Raw genomic sequence first — 21,423 nt, forward strand, 5'->3', positions numbered from 1 at the left:
ATTTTATTATTTCAATCTTCTCATTTTTGCTATTTTCTTCCTGTCTAATAATTGACCTCAAGTGCTTGTAACTGAAAAAATGGGAATCATGAAAAATGGAATTCTGCATTTCAATTCATAACAACAGTGAGCTTTAATTTTAATAAAATTAAAGTCTATCTATTTCCCAGAGGTGCAAAATATTCAGTGGAGTACCTGAAATTGCAAAATTGGGTGTTAAAATGATCATGGTTTGTGAAAACTGGAGCAAATATACCATACATCTATCCAACTTGATCTACATATGTATCACTATTATCCTCACAAAACGATGTTCATCACAAACGCTCCAAAGATCCAGATCTTTCTTGTTTACTTGTACATCATTTGCTGATTTGTATCCTCGATTACTAAAGCACCAGAGGCATAACTAACGGACGAATCTCGCATGGTTTTACACTTGCTTGACTGCTCATACTTGACAAACTTGAAAGACATTTTAAATCCATTTCCAGTTACCCTGGATCATCTGTTTTTAAAGAAAACAAAATTTATCTGTTACCCTGGATCATCTGTTTGGGGTATGTTTTTATATAAAGATCAAACAAAATCCATTTCTGTTACCCTGAATCATCTCAAAGCCTGGGGTATGTTTTCAAAATAAATCTGTTACCCTACCCTGTTTAACAAAATGAATCTGTTACCCATCTGTTTGGGGTATGTTTTAAGAAAACAAAATTATATGTTATTTTTGGATCATCTGTTTGGGGTATGTTTAAAGAAAACAAAATTTATCTGTTACCCTGGATCATCTGTTTGGGGTATGTTTAACAAAATGAATCTGTTACCCTGGATCATCTGTTTGGGGTATGTTTAAAGAAAACAAAATTTATCTGTTACCCTGGATCATCTGTTTGGGGTATGTTTAACAAAATTTATCTGTTACCCTGGATCATCTGTTTGGGGTATGTTTAACAAAATTTATCTGTTACCCTGGATCATCTGTTTGGGGTATGTTTAACAAAATGAATCTGTTACCCTGGATCATCTGTTTGGGGTATGTTTAACAAAATGAATCTGTCACCCTGGATCATCTGTTTGGGGTATGTTTAACAAAATGAATCTGTTACCCTGGATCATCTGTTTGGGGTATGTTTAACAAAATGAATCTGTTACCCTGGATCATCTGTTTGGGGTATGTTTAAAGAAAACAAAATGAATCTGTTACCCTGGATCATCTGTTTGGGGTATGTTTAAATGTTTAAAGAAAACAAAATGAATCTGTTACCCTGGATCATCTGTTTGGGGTATGTTTAAAGAAAACAAAATTTATCTGTTACCCTGGATCATCTGTTTGGGGTATGTTTAACAAAATGAATCTGTTACCCTGGATCATCTGTTTGGGGTATGTTTAAAGAAAACAAAATGAATCTGTTACCCTGGATCATCTGTTTGGGGTATGTTTAAAGAAAACAAAATTTATCTGTTACCCTGGATCATCTGTTTGGGGTATGTTTAAAGAAAACAAAATTTATCTGTTACCCTGGATCATCTGTTTGGGGTATGTTTAACAAAATGAATCTGTTACCCTGGATCATCTGTTTGGGGTATGTTTAAAGAAAACAAAATTTATCTGTTACCCTGGATCATCTGTTTGGGGTATGTTTAACAAAATTAATCTGTCACCCTGGATCATCTGTTTGGGGTATGTTTAAAGAAAACAAAATTTATCTGTTACCCTGGATCATCTGTTTGGGGTATGTTTAACAAAATTTATCTGTTACCCTGGATCATCTGTTTGGGGTATGTTTAAAGAAAACAAAATTTATCTGTTACCCTGGATCATCTGTTTGGGGTATGTTTAAAGAAAACAAAATTTATCTGTTACCCTGGATCATCTGTTTGGGGTAAGTTTAAATGTTTAAAGAAAACAAAATTTATCTGTTACCCTGGATCATCTGTTTGGGGTATGTTTAAAGAAAACAAAATGAATCTGTTACCCTGGATCATCTGTTTGGGGTATGTTTAAAGAAAACAAAATTTATCTGTTACCCTGGATCATCTGTTTGGGGTCAGTTTAAATGTTTAAAGAAAACAAAATTTATCTGTTACCCTGGATCATCTGTTTGGGGTATGTTTAACAAAATGAATCAAATCTGTTTGGGGTATGTTAAAGAAAACAAAATGTTAAAGAAAACAAAATTTATCTGTTACCCTGGATCATCTATTTGGGGTATGTTTAACGAAAACAAAATGTTTAAAGAAAACAAAATTTATCTGTTACCCTGGTATGTTTAACAAAATTTATCTGTTACCCTGGATCATCTGTTTGGGGTATGTTTAACAAAATTTATCTGTTACCCTGGATCATCTGTTTGGGGTAAGTTTAAATGTTTAAAGAAAACAAAATGAATCTGTTACCCTGGATCATCTATTTGGGGTATGTTTAAAGAAAACAAAATTTATCTGTTACCCTGGATCATCTGTTTGGGGTATGTTTAACAAAATTTATCTGTTACCCTGGATCATCTGTTTGGGGTATGTTTAACAAAATGAATCTGTTACCCTGGATCATCTGTTTGGGGTATGTTTAAAGAAAACAAAATTTATCTGTTACCCTGGATCATCTGTTTGGGGTATGTTTAAAGAAAACAAAATTTATCTGTTACCCTGGATCATCTGTTTGGGGTATGTTTAAAGAAAACAAAATTTATCTGTTACCCTGGATCATCTGTTTGGGGTATGTTTAAAGAAAACAAAATTTATCTGTTACCCTGGATCATCTGTTTGGGGTATGTTTAAAGAAAACAAAATTTATCTGTTACCCTGGATCATCTGTTTGGGGTATGTTTATCTGTTACCCTGGATCATCTGTTTGGGGTATGTTTATAGAAAACAAAATTTATCTGTTACCCTGGATCATCTGTTTGGGGTATGTTTAAAGAAAACAAAATGAATCTGTTACCCTGGATCATCTGTTTGGGGTATGTTTAAAGAAAACAAAATGAATCTGTTACCCTGGATCATCTGTTTGGGGTATGTTTAAAGAAAACAAAATGAATCTGTTACCCTGGATCATCTGTTTGGGGTATGTTTAAAGAAAACAAAATTTATCTGTTACCCTGGATCATCTGTTTGGGGTATGTTTAACAAAATGAATCTGTTACCCTGGATCATCTGTTTGGGGTATGTTTAAAGAAAACAAAATTTATCTGTTACCCTGGATCATCTGTTTGGGGTATGTTTAACAAAATTTATCTGTCACCCTGGATCATCTGTTTGGGGTAAGTTTAAATGTTTAAAGAAAACAAAATTTATCTGTCACCCTGGATCATCTGTTTGGGGTATGTTTAAATGTTTAAAGAAAACAAAATTTATCTGTTACCCTGGATCATCTGTTTGGGGTATGTTTAAAGAAAACAAAATTTATCTGTTACCCTGGATCATCTGTTTGGGGTATGTTTAAAGAAAACAAAATTTATCTGTTACCCTGGATCATCTGTTTGGGGTATGTTTAAAGAAAACAAAATGAATCTGTTACCCTGGATCATCTGTTTGGGGTATGTTTAAAGAAAACAAAATTTATCTGTTACCCTGGATCATCTGTTTGGGGTATGTTTAAAGAAAACAAAATTTATCTGTTACCCTGGATCATCTGTTTGGGGTATGTTTAACAAAATGAATCTGTTACCCTGGATCATCTGTTTGGGGTATGTTTAAAGAAAACAAAATGAATCTGTTACCCTGGATCATCTGTTTGGGGTATGTTTAAATCTGAAAACAAAATTTATCTGTTACCCTGGATCATCTGTTTGGGGTAACAAAATGAATGTTTAAAAAAACAAAATTTTACCCTGGATCATCTGTTTGGGGTATGTTTAACAAAATGAATCTGTTACCCTGGATCATCTGTTTGGGGTATGAATCTGTTACCCTGGATCATCTGTTTGGGGTATGTTTAAAGAAAACAAAATGAATCTGTTACCCTGGATCATCTGTTTGGGGTATGTTTAACAAAATTTATCTGTCACCCTGGATCATCTGTTTGGGGTTTAAATGTTTAAAGAAAACAAAATTTATCTGTTACCCTGGATCATCTGTTTGGGGTATGTTTAAAGAAAACAAAATGAATCTGTTACCCTGGATCATCTGTTTGGGGTATGTTTAACAAAATGAATCTGTTACCCTGGATCATCTGTTTGGGGTATGTTTAAAGAAAACAAAATGAATCTGTTACCCTGGATCATCTGTTTGGGGGTTTAAAGAAAACAAAATGTTTAAATCAAAACAAAATTTATCTGTTACCCTGGATCATCTGTTTGGGGTATGTTTATGTTTAAGAAAACAAAATTTATCTGTTTCCCTGGATCATCTGTTTGGGGTATGTTTAAAGAAAACAAAATTTCAAAATCTGTTACCCTGGATCATCTGTTTGGGGTATGTTTAACAAAATGAATCTGTTACCCTGGATCATTTGCATTGATAGAAACAATGGGGCAAAGTATCACATACACTTTTGATTAGTATGACTGATAACTTTTTAAATATTTTCAGGAGTAGAAACTGATAACAGATATGATATAGATGTTGGAGAGAACTGAAATAAATAAGCTCAGATGTTCAGGAGATATCTTGTAACACATGTTTAAGTCTTTTTATTTCAAAAATGACTGATCAAGTGTGACCTTTGACTTTTGAATGAATACCATCAAAACCTAATCAGTTGAAGAAATTGATGTTCAATATGATGACAAAACTGTTCGTATTTAAGAAGGAAATTATTTATATCTACCAAGAAACCAAATCATATCATTTTCTAGTTTCCATAACTGCTTGTCAACTGTTTCATGAAAGTTCTTTTTTTCCCCATGAAAGTTAAATTATTTTCCAAAAATCTTTAATGAAACTATTGCTTTCTGCTCACCATACTATCTAAGGCCTTGATAGACTCCCAAATCTCTCCATGTTGCTGATCATAGGAGACAAAATGGAACCTTTGACCTGAAAAAAATAAATGTATTTTACATACAAATAAATTTTCACCCAAGAAATCATCACACCTAACTTTAAAGAAACAACAAAAAACAAAATCTAGAAACCGATTACATGTAACAAGAATCACACATAATTATATGTCTCACCTTTCCTGCTTAATAAGTATGGTCATTTTTAATCAAGATGCAAAATATACTAAAAATCTAGTAAACCTCTCTCCCTTCCTACCCCTGAAAAATGTTCCAAATTTTACCTAATTTGGAGTAACAATCTGTAAATTTGAGAGATATGTTGGGTATCAAAACCTGAAGTGAACATTTTGTAATTTCTTCTGTTCTCAAAATTCACGAAAATATGGTATTTTTACCCCGAAAATATCATTCTGAACCAGAAGAGAGAGAAACTTCTCTGACGTTTCACTGTTTTTGTTTCAATGTGAATATAAACTTGAAGTGAATAGAACAAGCCATGTAGACTTTGAAGTCATTTTTTTAAAATTTGAAATTTTTGTCCCAAAAATAAATAGAAAAAAAAATAAAATTCATGTAAACCAATTGGTTGGTTCAAATGTCAATACTGCAACGAAAAATTTAATTCTGTGATAGGTTGAAATAACACTTGTACTGTATGAGAAACTGAGCTAAATGTAACACTGTCAAGTCCAGATGTTCAGCATCCCTAAATTTCAGAGTTGTTTGACTAAAATATTGAGGATCTAAAAATGAAACTCATTGGATATGGAAAGTGACGCCATTCCCTGACACCATTCCCTCACTGGAAAAGTAACAGTCTCACTTCCTCGAACTTTTGTCACATGCGAGAAAGAAATGAATTTGAAATTTCACACTTTCAAACCAACAATTTTAACTGCTTGCACTCTTGAATTTAAGGCTCTACATGACCAATAACACAACTTAAGCATTATCTGTTTTTGCTGGGTTTATTGCCCTGGGAACAGACAGGGTCATTTTCAGGTGGTGTCTCTAAAGGTAGTCAGAGGCTACTTAAGTGAATGCCATACATAAGGCCTGCCATATACAATCTACAGCAATTGGAATCCTGAGCTGTCCGTAATCTGAACTTTCTGAGATACGAAGATCACCTTGGATATGGAATAGATCTCATTAATACCTACATGTAGAAAACTGAGCTACAAATAATCCCTTTTTAATGAAATTCTAATTTTTTGCTATTTAACATTTTTTTCTTGTCCATGTTTACTACAAAAAAAACACAAGAATTTATTTACCCCAGTGACAAAAGTCTGAAGATATCACAAAGAAGTTGGTGGGATCTGCGAGATATCGACTAAACAGAGCACCATAATCCTGCTCCTTCTCCGTTGATAATGATCCAACAAGAACTGGAATGATAGTAAACTGTCCTCTTTGTCTGAAAATATGAAGTTTCATGTTAATACCTCTTATCGTTTTAGAGTAATGCTCCAAACAAAATTTATCTATGAAAAATAACAAAGGGCAATAACTCCTAAATTATGCAAAAGAGAGTGATTGTTCTTGTGCTCTGCACTGGTCCTTGTTGAGAATTATCTACCTATGCAGTTTTATAGATGGACAGACAAAGTGACAACAACTGGCTCTCCAATCAAGGAGCATAAAAAACCAACACAAACTACAGGCTCTCCAATCGGGGAGCATAAAAAACGAACACAAACTACTGGCTCTCCAATCAGGGAGTAGAAAAAAACGAACAAAAACTACTGACTCTCCAATCAGGGAGCATAAAAAAACAAACAAAAACTACTGACTCTCCAATCGGGGAGCAGAAAAAATGAACACAAACTACTGGCTCTCCAATTGGGGAGCAGAAAAAACAAACACAAACTACTGAGTGAACAATTCTAACTATCTTACATCTGGACCCAGATAATCTATGTCAATGTGACCCAGATAATCTTATGTCAATGCGACCCAGATAATCTTATGTCCATGCCATCCAGATAATCTTATGTCAATGCCACCCAGATAATCTTATGTCAATGCCACCCAGATAATCTTATGTCCATGCCACCCAGATAATCTTATGTCAATGCCACCCAGATAATCTTGTGTCAATGCCACCCAGATAATCTTATGTCAATGCCACCCAGATAATCTTATGTCCATGCGACCCAGATAATCTTATGTCAATGCCACCCAGATAATCTTATGTCAATGCCACCCAGATAATCTTATGTCAATGTGACCCAGATAATCTTATGTCCATGCGACCCAGATAATCTTATGTCCATGCGACCCAGATAATCTTATGTCAATGTGACCCAGATAATCTTATGTCCATGCGACCCAGATAATCTTATGTCCATGCGACCCAGATAATCTTATGTCCATGCCACCCAGATAATCTTATGTCAATGCCACCCAGATAATCTTATGTCAATGCCAGAGATTTTTAAGGCTAGTAAAAACTATCAAAATTTGCACTGAATACAGTTTTGTTTACTCCTGATTGATGTGATGCACAATGCCATTTACACCTAAATCAAAATAACACAGTTTAAAAACTGAGGCAAAAGCACTTTTAATCTTAATATATTTAACTCTTATATTTCAATAAAATGAAGCAACTTTTACTTGTTGAAATATGTTAATACACTGTGCTTGCCAGAAAAGCAAAAAACAGAAGTAGTTATTAGGAGCAAATGTTGAATAAACTGTTAAAGATCTTCCAAGTTATACAGACAGAACAGTATTTCTGCACACAAATAATGAATGTTTCTTAAAATTGCAATTATTTCATGAAAATGCAACAAATGTTTTGTCAGAATCATTAAACATGGATTTGTTTTCATTCTAGCTTCGTGGTAATATGAGGTGTAAGAAGTACATCTTCAGTACTAATGGTCATGTACATGATAAGAAAAAATCAAGGAAAACCAAAGAAAAAACATGAGTAAAGAACTATTTTCAAAGGTTGTGGACCACAATAAACAGACATATGTATTACTGAATTGATAACTTAAAGAGAGAGCAATGGTGTTTTTTTTAATACACAATCTTGAAGGACAGTTGTTATAACAGGTAATGATAGAGTCATGATTTTATCATTTATAAAAATTGTTATCCACTTCCAACTGGAACTGGTAGTAGAGTATATAACAAGTATCAATTATAACTGATTTTTAATTGGTCCTCAACTTTCATCCTACACCACTCTACAAAAGGCAGTTCCATGTCAGTACATTATAATATGATCATAACAGCAGGCTTATCATCCAAGGGAGGTAACTCAATAATATCAGTTAAATCTTTAAACAGGAGTTCGTTAATTTTTCAGGACTTTGTTGTACTTAAATTCCTTTAAGCTTAAACAGGAGTTAAATTTGAACAAGATTTTTTTTCTAGATTTCTTAATTTAACTTTGGTTTGTAAAATATAAAGAGACTATATATATGGACAACATCAGAGCAAAAACAATTTCTGGGCTCAGATCAAGCTTTCAAATTAAATCTTTAATTGATATGCAGCAAATGTTACATGTTTTTACAATACATAGGACAACCACAACACAACAAATGAAAAACTGCTCTAGATTCTCCCAGTCATATCAAATACGATTCAAGGGAGGTAACTTCAATCAATAACATCCTGTCAGCATTCTAGTAATCCAATAATATATTGTAACATAACAAAAAAAAATAAGACTTATAAGAGTTACAAACTTTTAATCCATAAATGTTAGTTTATGATATCAACAGCTGATGCATTTATTTTAAAATTAGATTTCTTGTATGCAAATTTAAAGACGTCTTTGTGTGTGGATAGGTAAAACTGATGATACGTAACGAATACTAGATTTTGAAGAAAAAAAAAGAAATCATTTGCTGACCAGTACCTACCGTTCCATTACTTTGGCTATAAATGGTAAGTGCATTTCTATACTATGTTCATCTTCATCTGTAGAAATCTTCATTGTTTCAAATTTTCCAGTTCCATAGAGCTCTTGGTTAACTGTATACAAAAAGACACCGGACGTACATTGCAGATCATTATTTCACTTTTGTCTCTGGTTTTCCCAACAAATTTATCAAATATAAGACTTGTCTGAAGTAACTTCAGTGAGGGAAAAACAATATTTCCTCATCTACAGCAAACAAAAGCTATCATTCAAATATTCGTGTAATTTTCTAGGCTGGACTCGTAATCATCAAAAACTTAATCTGAATGTCGGACAAAAGTAATAAACATTATAACTTATTATGTTTTTAACAACAAATTTACATTTTTATTTGTACACAGTTTTATAAAACATGTGTTTCCATCAACTGAAACTGAACACTACAAACTCAGCACTACCTACTTTGCTGGTCCACTGTGAGGTCATACAGAGGAGTGGAATAAATCTCTGTAGCAGTCAGCGCACAACCTGACAGTCGGACATGATGGGACGGACCAAGAATAAACACACGACGTCTGAGGAATCACAAAAATGTAAGCAAAAATAATTTTAAATAGCAACAGCCAGAGCAATTAAATAATATTCTTCTTTTACAGAAAATCAAATACCTGGTATGTTCTATTATTATAAAGCATAGATTTATAGAAATAATTGATTTTTTATATTTAAAAACAGTTTAAATTTTTCCAACTGTCTATGGCCAGGAAGGGATGCAGGATTTTCTTATGCAACCTTACAAAAAAGGAGATATTTTCTAAAACAAAGATTGAAATAACACTTTTTAATGTTTTAGATCTGATTATTGAATTGCAAAGTTTTAAATTTAAAAAAAAAATGTATTCCTCTGCAGGGAATTCATGATGTGGAAAGAAGAATTTTCAATATCTGGATTTCTGAATAGGAAAAATCTGCCCAGTGTCTCATTTAAGAAACCTTGGTTGTGATTTCCCTGTCTCCTCCTTTGGTACCAACAACCTTTGATAGGTCATGATCCATATTTCAGAACTTTATATCAGAGTACATGTATGTTGATTGTACTTTTTTAAGGGTCATTGTGTAAATATTTGTTTGCCCATAGTACCACAGATTGAAGTTTGAATTAAAATTGTGTTGACATTTTAGTATTTTTATATGGCCTTTTATGCTCTGCATGACTCACGGCTGAATAATGCTATAATGTATAAATTTCTGTTTAATCTACATATTGTAGAGCTGTAGATAATAGACAAAACAATGATACACTTACACTCTACTTGGATCTACCTGTCTGTAAGCATGGGCACCACATCCACCACAGTAGTAATATCCTGCATGACTGAAATGATAAACAATCAACTCAAAACTGGTGTGACAATAAAAATTTACAAAGCTGTGCTCCAAACCACTGATTTTTAACTCCTAACAAGTTGTTTTCCTTATTTTGCCAATCAGCGAGCAGTCTTCAGTAATAATAATAAACGTGTCTTCATTGGCTGCAAGCTAAGCTGTACATGAATAGTACACACTACACTAGACTTTAATTACTATAACTATTCCAGTAGATTTGACTTACATCACTATGATTTGACTTACATCACAATGAGTTTACTTACATCACAATGATTTTACTTACATCACAATGATTTGACTTACATCACTATGATTTGACTTACATCACTATGATTTTACTTACATCACTATGATTTTACTTACATCACTATGATTTGACTTACATCACTATGATTTGACTTACATCACTATGATTTGACTTACATCACTATGATTTGACTTACATCACAATGTTTTTACTTACATCACTATGATTTGACTTACATCACTATGATTTGACTTACATCACTATGATTTGACTTACATCACTATAATTTGACTTACATCACTATGATTTGACTTACATCACAATGTTTTTACTTACATCACTATGATTTGACTTACATCACAATGATTTGACTTACATCACTATGATTTGACTTACATCACAATGAGTTTACTTACATCACAATGATTTTACTTACATCACAATGATTTGACTTACATCATCATGATTTGACTCACATAACTATGATTTTTCTTATACTTACGGTGCTATGATGGCTCGAGCAGGAGCTTGGCACACAGGGGCCTTCGACAACCATGATGTGAGTTGAGAATCTAATTCCTTTCCTGTTGATCAAAATTGAAATCAAGATTTGTAATTAGTTCCATGATAGTAAACAGATTGCAGTCAGCTAATATTGAAGCTTGAAATTTTCCACCAATGAAAATTTACACACTAGGTATTGATTACTTTAAATCATTGTAACACATGCATGTTGTGGAAAAGTACAAATACATTACGTACATGTATATGTATATTACAATCAATCTGTATAAAAACAGGCATACATTATTGTACAAGCAAAGCTCTTGCCTAGTATGGTTCACCTCAGGACCATTCTTCAGGGCATATAGTGCAGCACACAGTACATTCAACATTTTCCTGATTAAGAATTATGCATTTTTTCAAGTAATCATTTTTAATTGATGAGATAAAAAAAGCTTTTTCAACATTTTATCATATTTCTGAATTTCAGTCAGTCACTATTTCTATGTTTTGCTGTTCTATGAACATAAGTTTGTATAGTGTTGGCCAATTGCCTTATCATCTAATTTTGATGAACTCTTGATTGTTTTGAATGACATTGTGTCCTGACAACCTGACTATAAGTACCCTACTCTCAAGATCTGTCCCTAACAATAGAATAAACAACTCCTGGATTTTGAATTCAATTCAATTAAGTTCAAAATAACAATCATGAAGACCTAATCAAATGATGTTATTTCTTTATTTCATTTGATAACAAAGCTTTCATCACAAAACACTGGAAAAGAAAAAATAATCTGAAAATTTAATCAATTTTGAATTCAGTCTGGGTGAATTCTAATGTCACTATTTTTAGATATTCTGCTTATTTTTGTTTATCAATCATTGAGGAGGTCGAAGGAATCTGAACATGTATTTTAGATCATGTTTTAAATTTGAGTCATGGTTGATGGTCATAATTATAAAAAGAAAATGAAATTTCAAGGTAATTTCATTGCTATATTTCCCCTTTTGTAACAACCCCCCCCCCCTCCCCAAACACACACCTCCCTCCTCTCCTTCCCACCACAAGACCCACCGTTTATACAAAATTGATCACCTTCTGACTTAGTGAGATAAAAAAGGGTGTACATTCCTGATAGTGTGGTAAACCTTCAAATTAATCACTACTTAAAAGAACTAGCTTGTAACCCCTCCCCTCCTCTGAGGCTCACCAGACAAAAAAGATCATTAATCAATAAATTACTTAAAGTGTACAGGAGCCAAGACTCCCCGGACTCCTACATATGTACACCAGACAAGCATTTTGACACACAAATATCATCAGTGCAACAGGAAACATAGGTTAGTCTGTGTATCTACTTTGAGAGAAATAGATATCAGAACTCTGGAGAAAATATGTGTGATGGATTGTCAGTGAACTACATCAGAATTGGAGAGGATATTGATGAAGAGTTCTGATAAATGCTTGACCATCACAAAACATGTGATTGAACTCATATTTCAATGGTTTAAAATCAACTTAATATTTCAATGTGTTACCCTTTTACTTTAATTTATTTCATTCATTATTGATTTATTATTATCATTCATTTAATTAATTTCAAGAAATGATTTTATTTATTCATTTCTTTATAATACATAACATTTTAAAGATATTTCTATATCATCTTGGTTAAGGAGACCATTTAAGAATGTACAGTGTTAAAATATGAAATCAACTATATAAATGCTTATAGATAAATACATATGCATTTATCGCTAATGTTATCAAATGTGAGTGTGTGATCCATTAAATTAGTACAGCTTGTAAAACAAACTTCTGTCGTGTACCAAAAAATCATAAAAATATACTCGTGTTCCTATCTTTATATTCAGAGCTCCATTTTTCAGTTATACATCATCATACATCATCAAAGAGGACCGAACCATGATCGAGTCGGTTAATTTGATTGATTCAAGAAAGCGGACCTGCATCTTATATAATTGTATAATTACATCAGTACTGTAAAATAGATAAATATATTGATTAAAACACCATTTCTGAAAAAATTGATCAAACAATGGATAAAAGCTAGCAAAAATGCTTTGTTTCGTGTTCAGCTAATTTAATGACGCTGGCCATCAACTGGATCATGATCAGCTGTTCACAACAATCGGCCGTGCAGAAAATTCCATTTATCCAGTCAACAACATCTCATCATAACATTGTTTTTAGGCTTCGAAAACTTACCATCACTAGAGTACCAACTTCCAGCATGTGTTGCCTGGCGAACCTTGGCCATATTCGAACCTATTTTGGTTTTATTTTGGCAGAAACTTGCAGTACTGATGTCTATTTATCAACACAAAGCCCATCCGGAAGTAGTGTTCATTCGGGTCTTGCGCAAAACTTTTTTAATCGCCTTGTGATCTGCATCGCAAAAGTGTTTGAAAAGGCGCATTCGAGTAACAGTTGATAAAATTTAAGTAACATAATATTTAGGAAATATAGTTTCTAAAAAAAAAAAAAAAAAGCGAAAGTATGTTTTTTCATACTGTTTTGCCAATTTCAAATAGATTCTGAGCTTCCAGCATAAAGCTATTATTAAAAAGAAATTTTATACATTCCAACTTAGTTGTAACAGGGACGTATAATACAGATATTTGTATTATACGTCCCAGGTTTTATTCTATACATGTACGTACCTGTTCTTGTCCCTGGAAGCAGGGACGTATAATACAGAATTATACGTCCCTGCTGAAAGTCAAGAGTCAAGAAGTCTTATTCAAAGTCGCATATTACAAACAGGAAAGACATTAGCACTGTAGTGTTATTCTTGCGACAAACATAGGTATAAGATTAACAATATCACAGTGCAGTTATATAAATACTATGTACATTATTAATATCAACATATCACAGTTAGTTTAGAACTAGATATAATAATTAAAGAAACAGTTTAAAAATGGATGACAGATTACTGTTACTTATTAGTACTATATCGTCGGCTGTACAGTGATCCCACCGCCCTATACCACAAATGGGGTGACACATTTAGTTTTATCAATAAATCGGAGAACCCTTTACAAGTGTGTTTGTTGGTGTTTAAACTGGCAAAGATCTACACTACTAAAATATCTCACACAAGGATCACTAAATGCTGAAGTTAAGACACTATCTAAGTGTAATTTACAAATATGCTAACATAGCAAAACATAAAAATTGACATAATATACACTAATATAGTGTGTATTAAAAGAAACAAGACAGGCTAGTCTGGCAGACCCTAAAATTTGAAAGATATCAATGATTATATAAAACAAATGACTAGGTATTTTAACGAAATTAACAATTGCACTGTTATTTAAACGAACAAGTGCTGGTGAGGGACTCAAAAGGGGAAACAACTCACACAGTAAAGTGTGTACAGATAGTACAGGAAGACACCTCAGCATCTGCACTTCATTAGCTCTCCCAAATATGTCTAATATAATATAATATAATTAATTCATGCAGTCAAGTCATTATATGTGCCTGTTGTCTACCATGTGGGAGAAATCTATAAGGCACCATTTTGGTAGCCTCTACAAAATGTGATATCCCTGATTCGAATTATTAGTGATATTATCATGTCAGATGATTGATTTGAATTAATGATAAATAAAAAATAAATGTCCAGAATTATTGATATCAATAATTAGGAATTACAATAATTCAATGATTATCAATAATTTGACTTAGTAATATCAGGGACGTCCTTGGCCATATTGATAATTCGAATTAGTGATATCACTAAATGAATTAATTATATCAATAATTCGGTTTGATGATATCGATGAATACTTAAAAATGTCACTCATTCGAGTTATTGGAATCAGGGAATAAGACAGGAAAGTTAGGACAGGGAGTAAGACAGGAAAGTTAGGACAGGGAATAAGACAGGAAAGTTAGGATAGGGAATAAGACAGCAAAATTAGGACAGGGAATAAGACAGCAAAGTTAGGACAGGGAAAATGACAGCAAGGTTAGGACAGGGAATAAGACAGCAAAGTTAGGACAGGGAATAAGACAGCAAAGTTAGGACAGGGAATAAGACAGCAAATTTAGGACAGGGAAAATGACAGGAAAATTAGGTCAGGGAATAAGACAGCAAAGTTAGGACAGGAAATAAGACAGCAAAGTTAGGACAGGGAATAAGACAGGAAAGTTAGGACAGGGAATAAGACAGGAAAGTTAGGACAGGGAATAAGACAGGAAAGTTAGGACACGGAATAAGACAGGAAAGTTAGGACAGGGAATAAGACAGGAAAGTTAGGACAGGGAATAATACATGAAAGTTAGGACAGGGAATAAGACAGGAAAGTTAGGACAGGGAATAATGCAGGAAAGTTAGGACAGGGAATAAGACAGGGAAGTTAGGACAGGGAATAAGGCAGGAAAGTTAGGACAGGGAATAATGCAGGAAAGTTAGGACAGGGAATAAGACAGGGAAGTTAGGACAGGGAATAAGGCAGGAAAGTTAGGACAGGGAATAAGACAGGAAAGTTAGGACAGGGAATAAGACAGGAAAGTTAGGACAGGGAATAAGACAGGAAAGTTAGGACAGGGAATAAGGCAGGAAAGTTAGGACAGGGAATAAGGCAGGAAAGTTAGGACAAGGAATAAGGCAGGAAAGTTAGGACAGGGAATAAGACGGTAAGACAGTTTATTTTCAATGTGCTAAATAACGGGGAAAACCGTTCTTGTACGGACAAATGTACAGTTTATCTACGATGGTTGTCCTTGATATAGAAAAACAAACTTATCACATTCCCAGACCATTTTATAGTCTGGTTTTTTTAACGTCAATTAACAAGAAAGGGAAAATCCATAGCTTATTTTATATATATATATATATATACATATATATGTATGAGAATGATAATCAGAAACACGATGTGCATTTAAGTGTAAAGCATGAGCGCTTTCATGTATTAATCTTCAGACGCTTTACATGGTTGCCTACACGGTTACAATCTATGACGTCATCAACGACTTGATTATACATTGTGACGTCATAGAATATATATATCGATCTTGTGTTTTGACAGGACATCATGATTTCCTGCGTACGTATAATCATATATATGGCTTTTCTGTCATAACATTGAAATATTATTACATGTATCAATCGATAAAGAAATCTGCCGAGAAATTTTCAGAAATGTGATATCTACCATCAGCATGAAAAAAACTTTTCCAAAAAGTGAGTTTAATTATTACATTAAACAACAATTAGTAACGATTTCTTTGTCACTGTCAAATTAAGTTGAACTGAAATGGGAAACAGATTTTGTAAAAACCCACCTCTTCATAATCACTACAATGGATTTCATTTTAAAAAGTGGACAAATTACGGATTGTAACTATTGGACACCGTGATATTCAAAGTAACAAATAATTTCTACAGTACAAACATCAATATATTACTTCTTTGGGTAGTACAGGCGCAAGTTTTTCTTCTGAATTATATGTCAAATGTTTTTTTATCATAGGCCGAGTACAAAATGAACCCAGACTACAGATATCATTATCTATGACCTCCCTTGTCGATACCTGTCTAGCTAAGTCATCATCGGGAATGACTGCCCAGAAATTCCTCTGCAGTCTAAGCTAGGATTGACAGATGGAATTTATCTCTTATATTTTTCTTTCGGTGATACCTAAAGTCACAGGGACTTGGTACGAATTCCCAACCCACGGTCCATGTGTATGGATGTGTGTGTTATAGTCACTATGATACATATATGTGGACGGTGTGTCAGAAATTCGTGTCAAGTCCCTGTACGTAAATATATAAGTATGCCGTCTCTTACTATGTATAAGTAAACTATGTAATTCGGATTTCCACAAAAGATATTGTTTATTCATGCAAACTTGACATAAAACGAGTGTAATCGATAGTACCCAGTTAATATACAGCGGCCCTATTTATGATACGTAACTAATGTATTACACTATAGTCTGTTCAACCGATGTACTAAAATGGCGCCAAATTATCCTCATTACAATAATTATTTAATGTAAACTTATTGACCTAAACGTCTCCGAGATAAGATCACATTTGTTGATGTTCCTATGGTAACGTGGTAACTATATGTTAACGATGTTGGTACATCTCAGTCTGTTATCTTCACATCCGGGATATTCGTTTTACAACACTGGTGTGAAAGGTCGACTTCTACCGACAGTTATCATTAGTCTACTGCTCATTCTTTTCAATGCCGTTTTTTCTTTTGGATTAAAAGGGAAAAAACTTATTTGTAAGCCAAGGACCTTTTACAATTGACACATTTCAATGAAACATTCACAATATAAATAAACAAACGAATAAATAAATAAACGATTATTAAATATCGAGGAAGTCAAATAAAATCACCTGCTGTTTTAATCAAGGGGCGTTTTACCAATATCAATCAATAAAAACTGAAACGACAAATATTTAACAAGTCATAAAATATTGAAAAACAAAAAGACTTTCATCACATCTGCCTATTGTTAAAAAACGGCGGATGTTACGTAAACACCCCGGTCAGCGGTACTTACCAATAAGCTATATAATAACATTACAGGTAACATTGATAATGACAATACTACTTAATTATATAATGATGATGATGATGATGATGATGATGATGATGATGATGATGATGATGATGATGATGATGATGATGATGATGATGATGATGATGATGATGATGATGATGATGATGATGATGATGATGATGATGATGATGATGATGATGATGATGATGGTGGTGATGATGATGATGATGATGATGATGATGATGATGATGATGATGATGATGATGATGATGATGATGATGATGATGATGGTCGTGGTGATGATGATGATGATGATGATGATGATGATGATGATGATGATGATGATGATGATGATGATGATGATGATGATGATGATGATGATGATGATGATGATGATGATGATGATGATGATGATGATGATGATGAAGATGATGATGATGATGATGGATGATGATGATGATGATGGGATGATGATGATGATGATGATGATGATGATGATGATGATGATGATGATGATGATGATGGAGATGATGATGATGATGATGATGATGATGATGATGATGATGATGATGATGGAGATGATGATGATGATGATGATGATGATGATGATGATGATGATGATGATGATGATGATGATGTTTGATGATGATGATGATGATGATGATGATGATGATGATGATGATGATGATGATGATGATGATGATGATGATGATGATGATGATGGTGGTGGTGGTGATGATGATAGTCATATGATGATGATGATGATGATGATGATGATGATGATGATGATGATGATGATGATGATGATGGTGGTGGTGGTGATGATGATGATGATGGAGATGATGATGATGATGATGATGATGATGGTGATGATGATGATGGTGATGGTAGGGTTTGATAAAGAGTTCAGCAAGCCTTATGATAACTCTATATATTATAAACATAATTCAAAACACAGGCGACAATTTTACTGAACACAGACAATATGGTTTCAAGATGAACGTAATAATTCCTACAAGTAGTAGTGCTTTTACGTCCACATTGTTGCGTTATTCGTTGCTGTAACTTGATTGAACACATCTGATATCTAAGTTAATCGTTTTTACTTTCAGTTTTCATCGGTATTTATACTGACACTATTTCTGAAAACAAAGTCACGTGCCACCTGCAACCAGAGTTCCACAACAAGACATATTTTGTAGATCTTCCGCAGTGTTTGTTTAAGTTACCATAAAATTACTGTGAATACAGGCAAGAACAGGTTGAATAATGAGGTATATTTTTCTGAAACATTTATTGCATAATCATGCACAAATGAAGAAAACAAATACAGTGACATGCTTTCTTCCTGATATCCGTCATCACATGTTAACAAGTTTGACGGTTTATTTTTCACAGAACTTGACATTATTATACATCGACCTAATTACATCTACTCATCAGCTCATTCTTTAATCTATGTCTACCGTATATTTTGACGACTTTTTATTTTCACGAATTCAATATCCCCACTTCTGTTAATAAAAAAGCAAAACAGCCGCTTTCGTGTTGTTTTTTATTATTATTATTTATTTATTTTTCTTTATTTTTTATTGTTCTGCTTATTAGGATTCAAAATACATATTACCATAATGTGTTACGGCTAAATAACTGACTGAAATCAAATAACCAGTTAACACAAACCACGTATATGTACATACAAAAATCAAAGGGAAATTAATCGAGTCACAAGGTCAAAGGTCAAGGTAACATTTTAACTAGAATGTATTTTATTGGAAAATATTTAATTATGCCATTATTAAGAAAAGCTCGTCAGAATCAAATTATCATAAATTTGTTGATGAATGATATTTAGTCTAAAGACTAAAAACTGTAAGTTAGGCAAGTTTCTTTCTCATAAAAATGAGTTTCACGATATTTAACCACAACATGAAACACTTAAATTTCAGTTCAATAAAGATGAAAGACTTCGTGTTATAATAAACAGCAGACGACTAATTAAACACAAAGAACATTTTGAAAACAATTATTGTGTAGTTTATTTCATCTGAATTATCAGCCAACGAAAAAATCTATAGCATCGCTTTCTGTGACGATAATTTCTACACTTTTCAGTGAAAGGCGATCACATGAAATGAGTAAAGGGTATTATACATAAACAAAGAGAATACGTTATTGACTTAACAACAAAACTCAGGGATTGATTTTTCTTTCGTTTACAGATTTCTTTTGTATAATTATCTATGCTTACGCTTCAAAGCCGATGAAACCTCGTTTAAGAATTATGAAAAACGTCATGTCCATCTTTTATAAAAGTTATACAAATATATATAACCCAATCATCCCAAATCATCGACGTGCGAAACAGAGTTAAAAAAACTGAAATTCCCTTCTCGAACATGGTAAGAATTTCCATCCTTCGTAGGCGTAAATTTTTCAGAAGAAGATGGAATGTGAAATATTATCAACGAGATCTCATCGCAGTACGATACAGTGCCGACTGGTTGTGTATAAGAGCTAAGTTCTTAATTTCTTTCATCGCTAATCTGGATCCGGTGTTGATGCCCTGTCCAGGTCTTCAAAGTTGTTGTTATGGATTTTTGATGTCATATAATGTAATATTATCAAAGCTCTGTTATTTACATCGTTGTTTGAGAAAGTTTAAATAGCGTTTCCTGTTGCAGTTGATTTTCGTCTCCATCTAGTTGTTTATCAAACCTTGTACTGACCTATTGGCATAGGACTTGTTGGAGTAATTTCATTTCATTTCAAAACGAGAGGATCGGTGTTGCATCTTTTATTTGGAATTTAACTGCAATGAAATTTGACGACGCCTACATTTTAGTTTTTATAACTATTATTATTTATTTCACAACTATCGCAAAATAAGTTATTTCAACTTATTTCAATCACTTTTAATGGTCCGGACGAAAGCGAGCAAATGAGCTTACTGAGGAAAGAAACTGGAGAACCCAGGATAAACTAACGTTGTCGGCCAGGTGACCCAAACCATTCCATGTCCGTTCCGGGAATCGAACTCAAGACGCATTGGCGAAAGACGAGTGCGCTACCTCTTCTCCATCCCACCCGAAAATTTTCACATGCATACACTAACTGATGGAATGCTGCATCACCCATGTGATGAATGACACTAGCTGTTCTATATGTGTGCACATATGTACGATAGCTGCGGCAACGTTACAAAGTGACAATTTATCATACTGTTAGGACAGCTGAAGTTGCATATAAGCGGCGAGATTTTAAAGATTGTTATTGTTAGTGAACTGCTATGTACATGTAAATAGCGTTTATATTATTCTCGTCAAAATTTGCCCAATAATCCCCCTTTCTTCGTGTGAAATCAATATAACTAACTGTATCTGTAGCGTTGTTTCTTATTTTATCGTCTGGACTTACTGCCTAGAGCGACTGAGTTTTTTTACTCTTTGGTGAGATATTATTCGCTCAGTTTTAAATACATAAACATAACTGAAACATGAAGCTAAAGTAATATTTTCTTAATTATCATACAAAACGCAAAAAGCACCTGTTTTACTTTCTTACACAGCATATAAGATAAAGGCACAAGATCTAAGGTACGTGTATCTGAATATGTACCAGATTGGTTCGATCCTGCACCGTTTTATCAGATACGTATCATGTAAAATGTCAAACATCGACTTATGATGAATGTGGTTACAGTTTATTGTAAAAAATTTAATAATTGTATATGATAGTTTTTTTTTTTAAATTGATTTCTGCATTTCTGAATTTCCTCAACACATATTGGAAAGTGTTAAATAGATGGACGTCGAAAACATGAAACAGCTTCATTATCAGTATGATTAAAAGTCTTCGATATACTACAATGTATAGGAATAAT

The 21,423-nt window shown here is 33.3% G+C and overlaps 1 protein-coding gene across 1 annotated transcript; it reads right to left on the minus strand.

Annotated features, from left to right (window-relative positions):
• Positions 1 to 351: 351 nt before the first annotated feature.
• Positions 352 to 13,257, minus strand: LOC132543558 (protein MEMO1-like). Its single transcript, XM_060207073.1, has 8 exons — positions 13,206 to 13,257; positions 10,971 to 11,052; positions 10,139 to 10,207; positions 9,295 to 9,407; positions 8,834 to 8,945; positions 6,224 to 6,366; positions 4,893 to 4,980; positions 352 to 499 (listed from the first exon to the last, which is right to left on the minus strand). The coding sequence occupies exons 1-8, from the start codon at positions 13,255 to 13,257 to the stop codon at positions 352 to 354; spliced, it is 807 nt and encodes a 268-aa protein (XP_060063056.1).
• Positions 13,258 to 21,423: the final 8,166 nt, after the last annotated feature.

The sequence above is a fragment of the Ylistrum balloti genome, unplaced genomic scaffold, assembly GCF_031769215.1.
Source record: "Ylistrum balloti isolate Yb309-2 unplaced genomic scaffold, AGI_CSIRO_Ybal_v1 Utg369758, whole genome shotgun sequence".
NCBI lineage: Eukaryota > Metazoa > Mollusca > Bivalvia > Pectinida > Pectinidae > Ylistrum > Ylistrum balloti.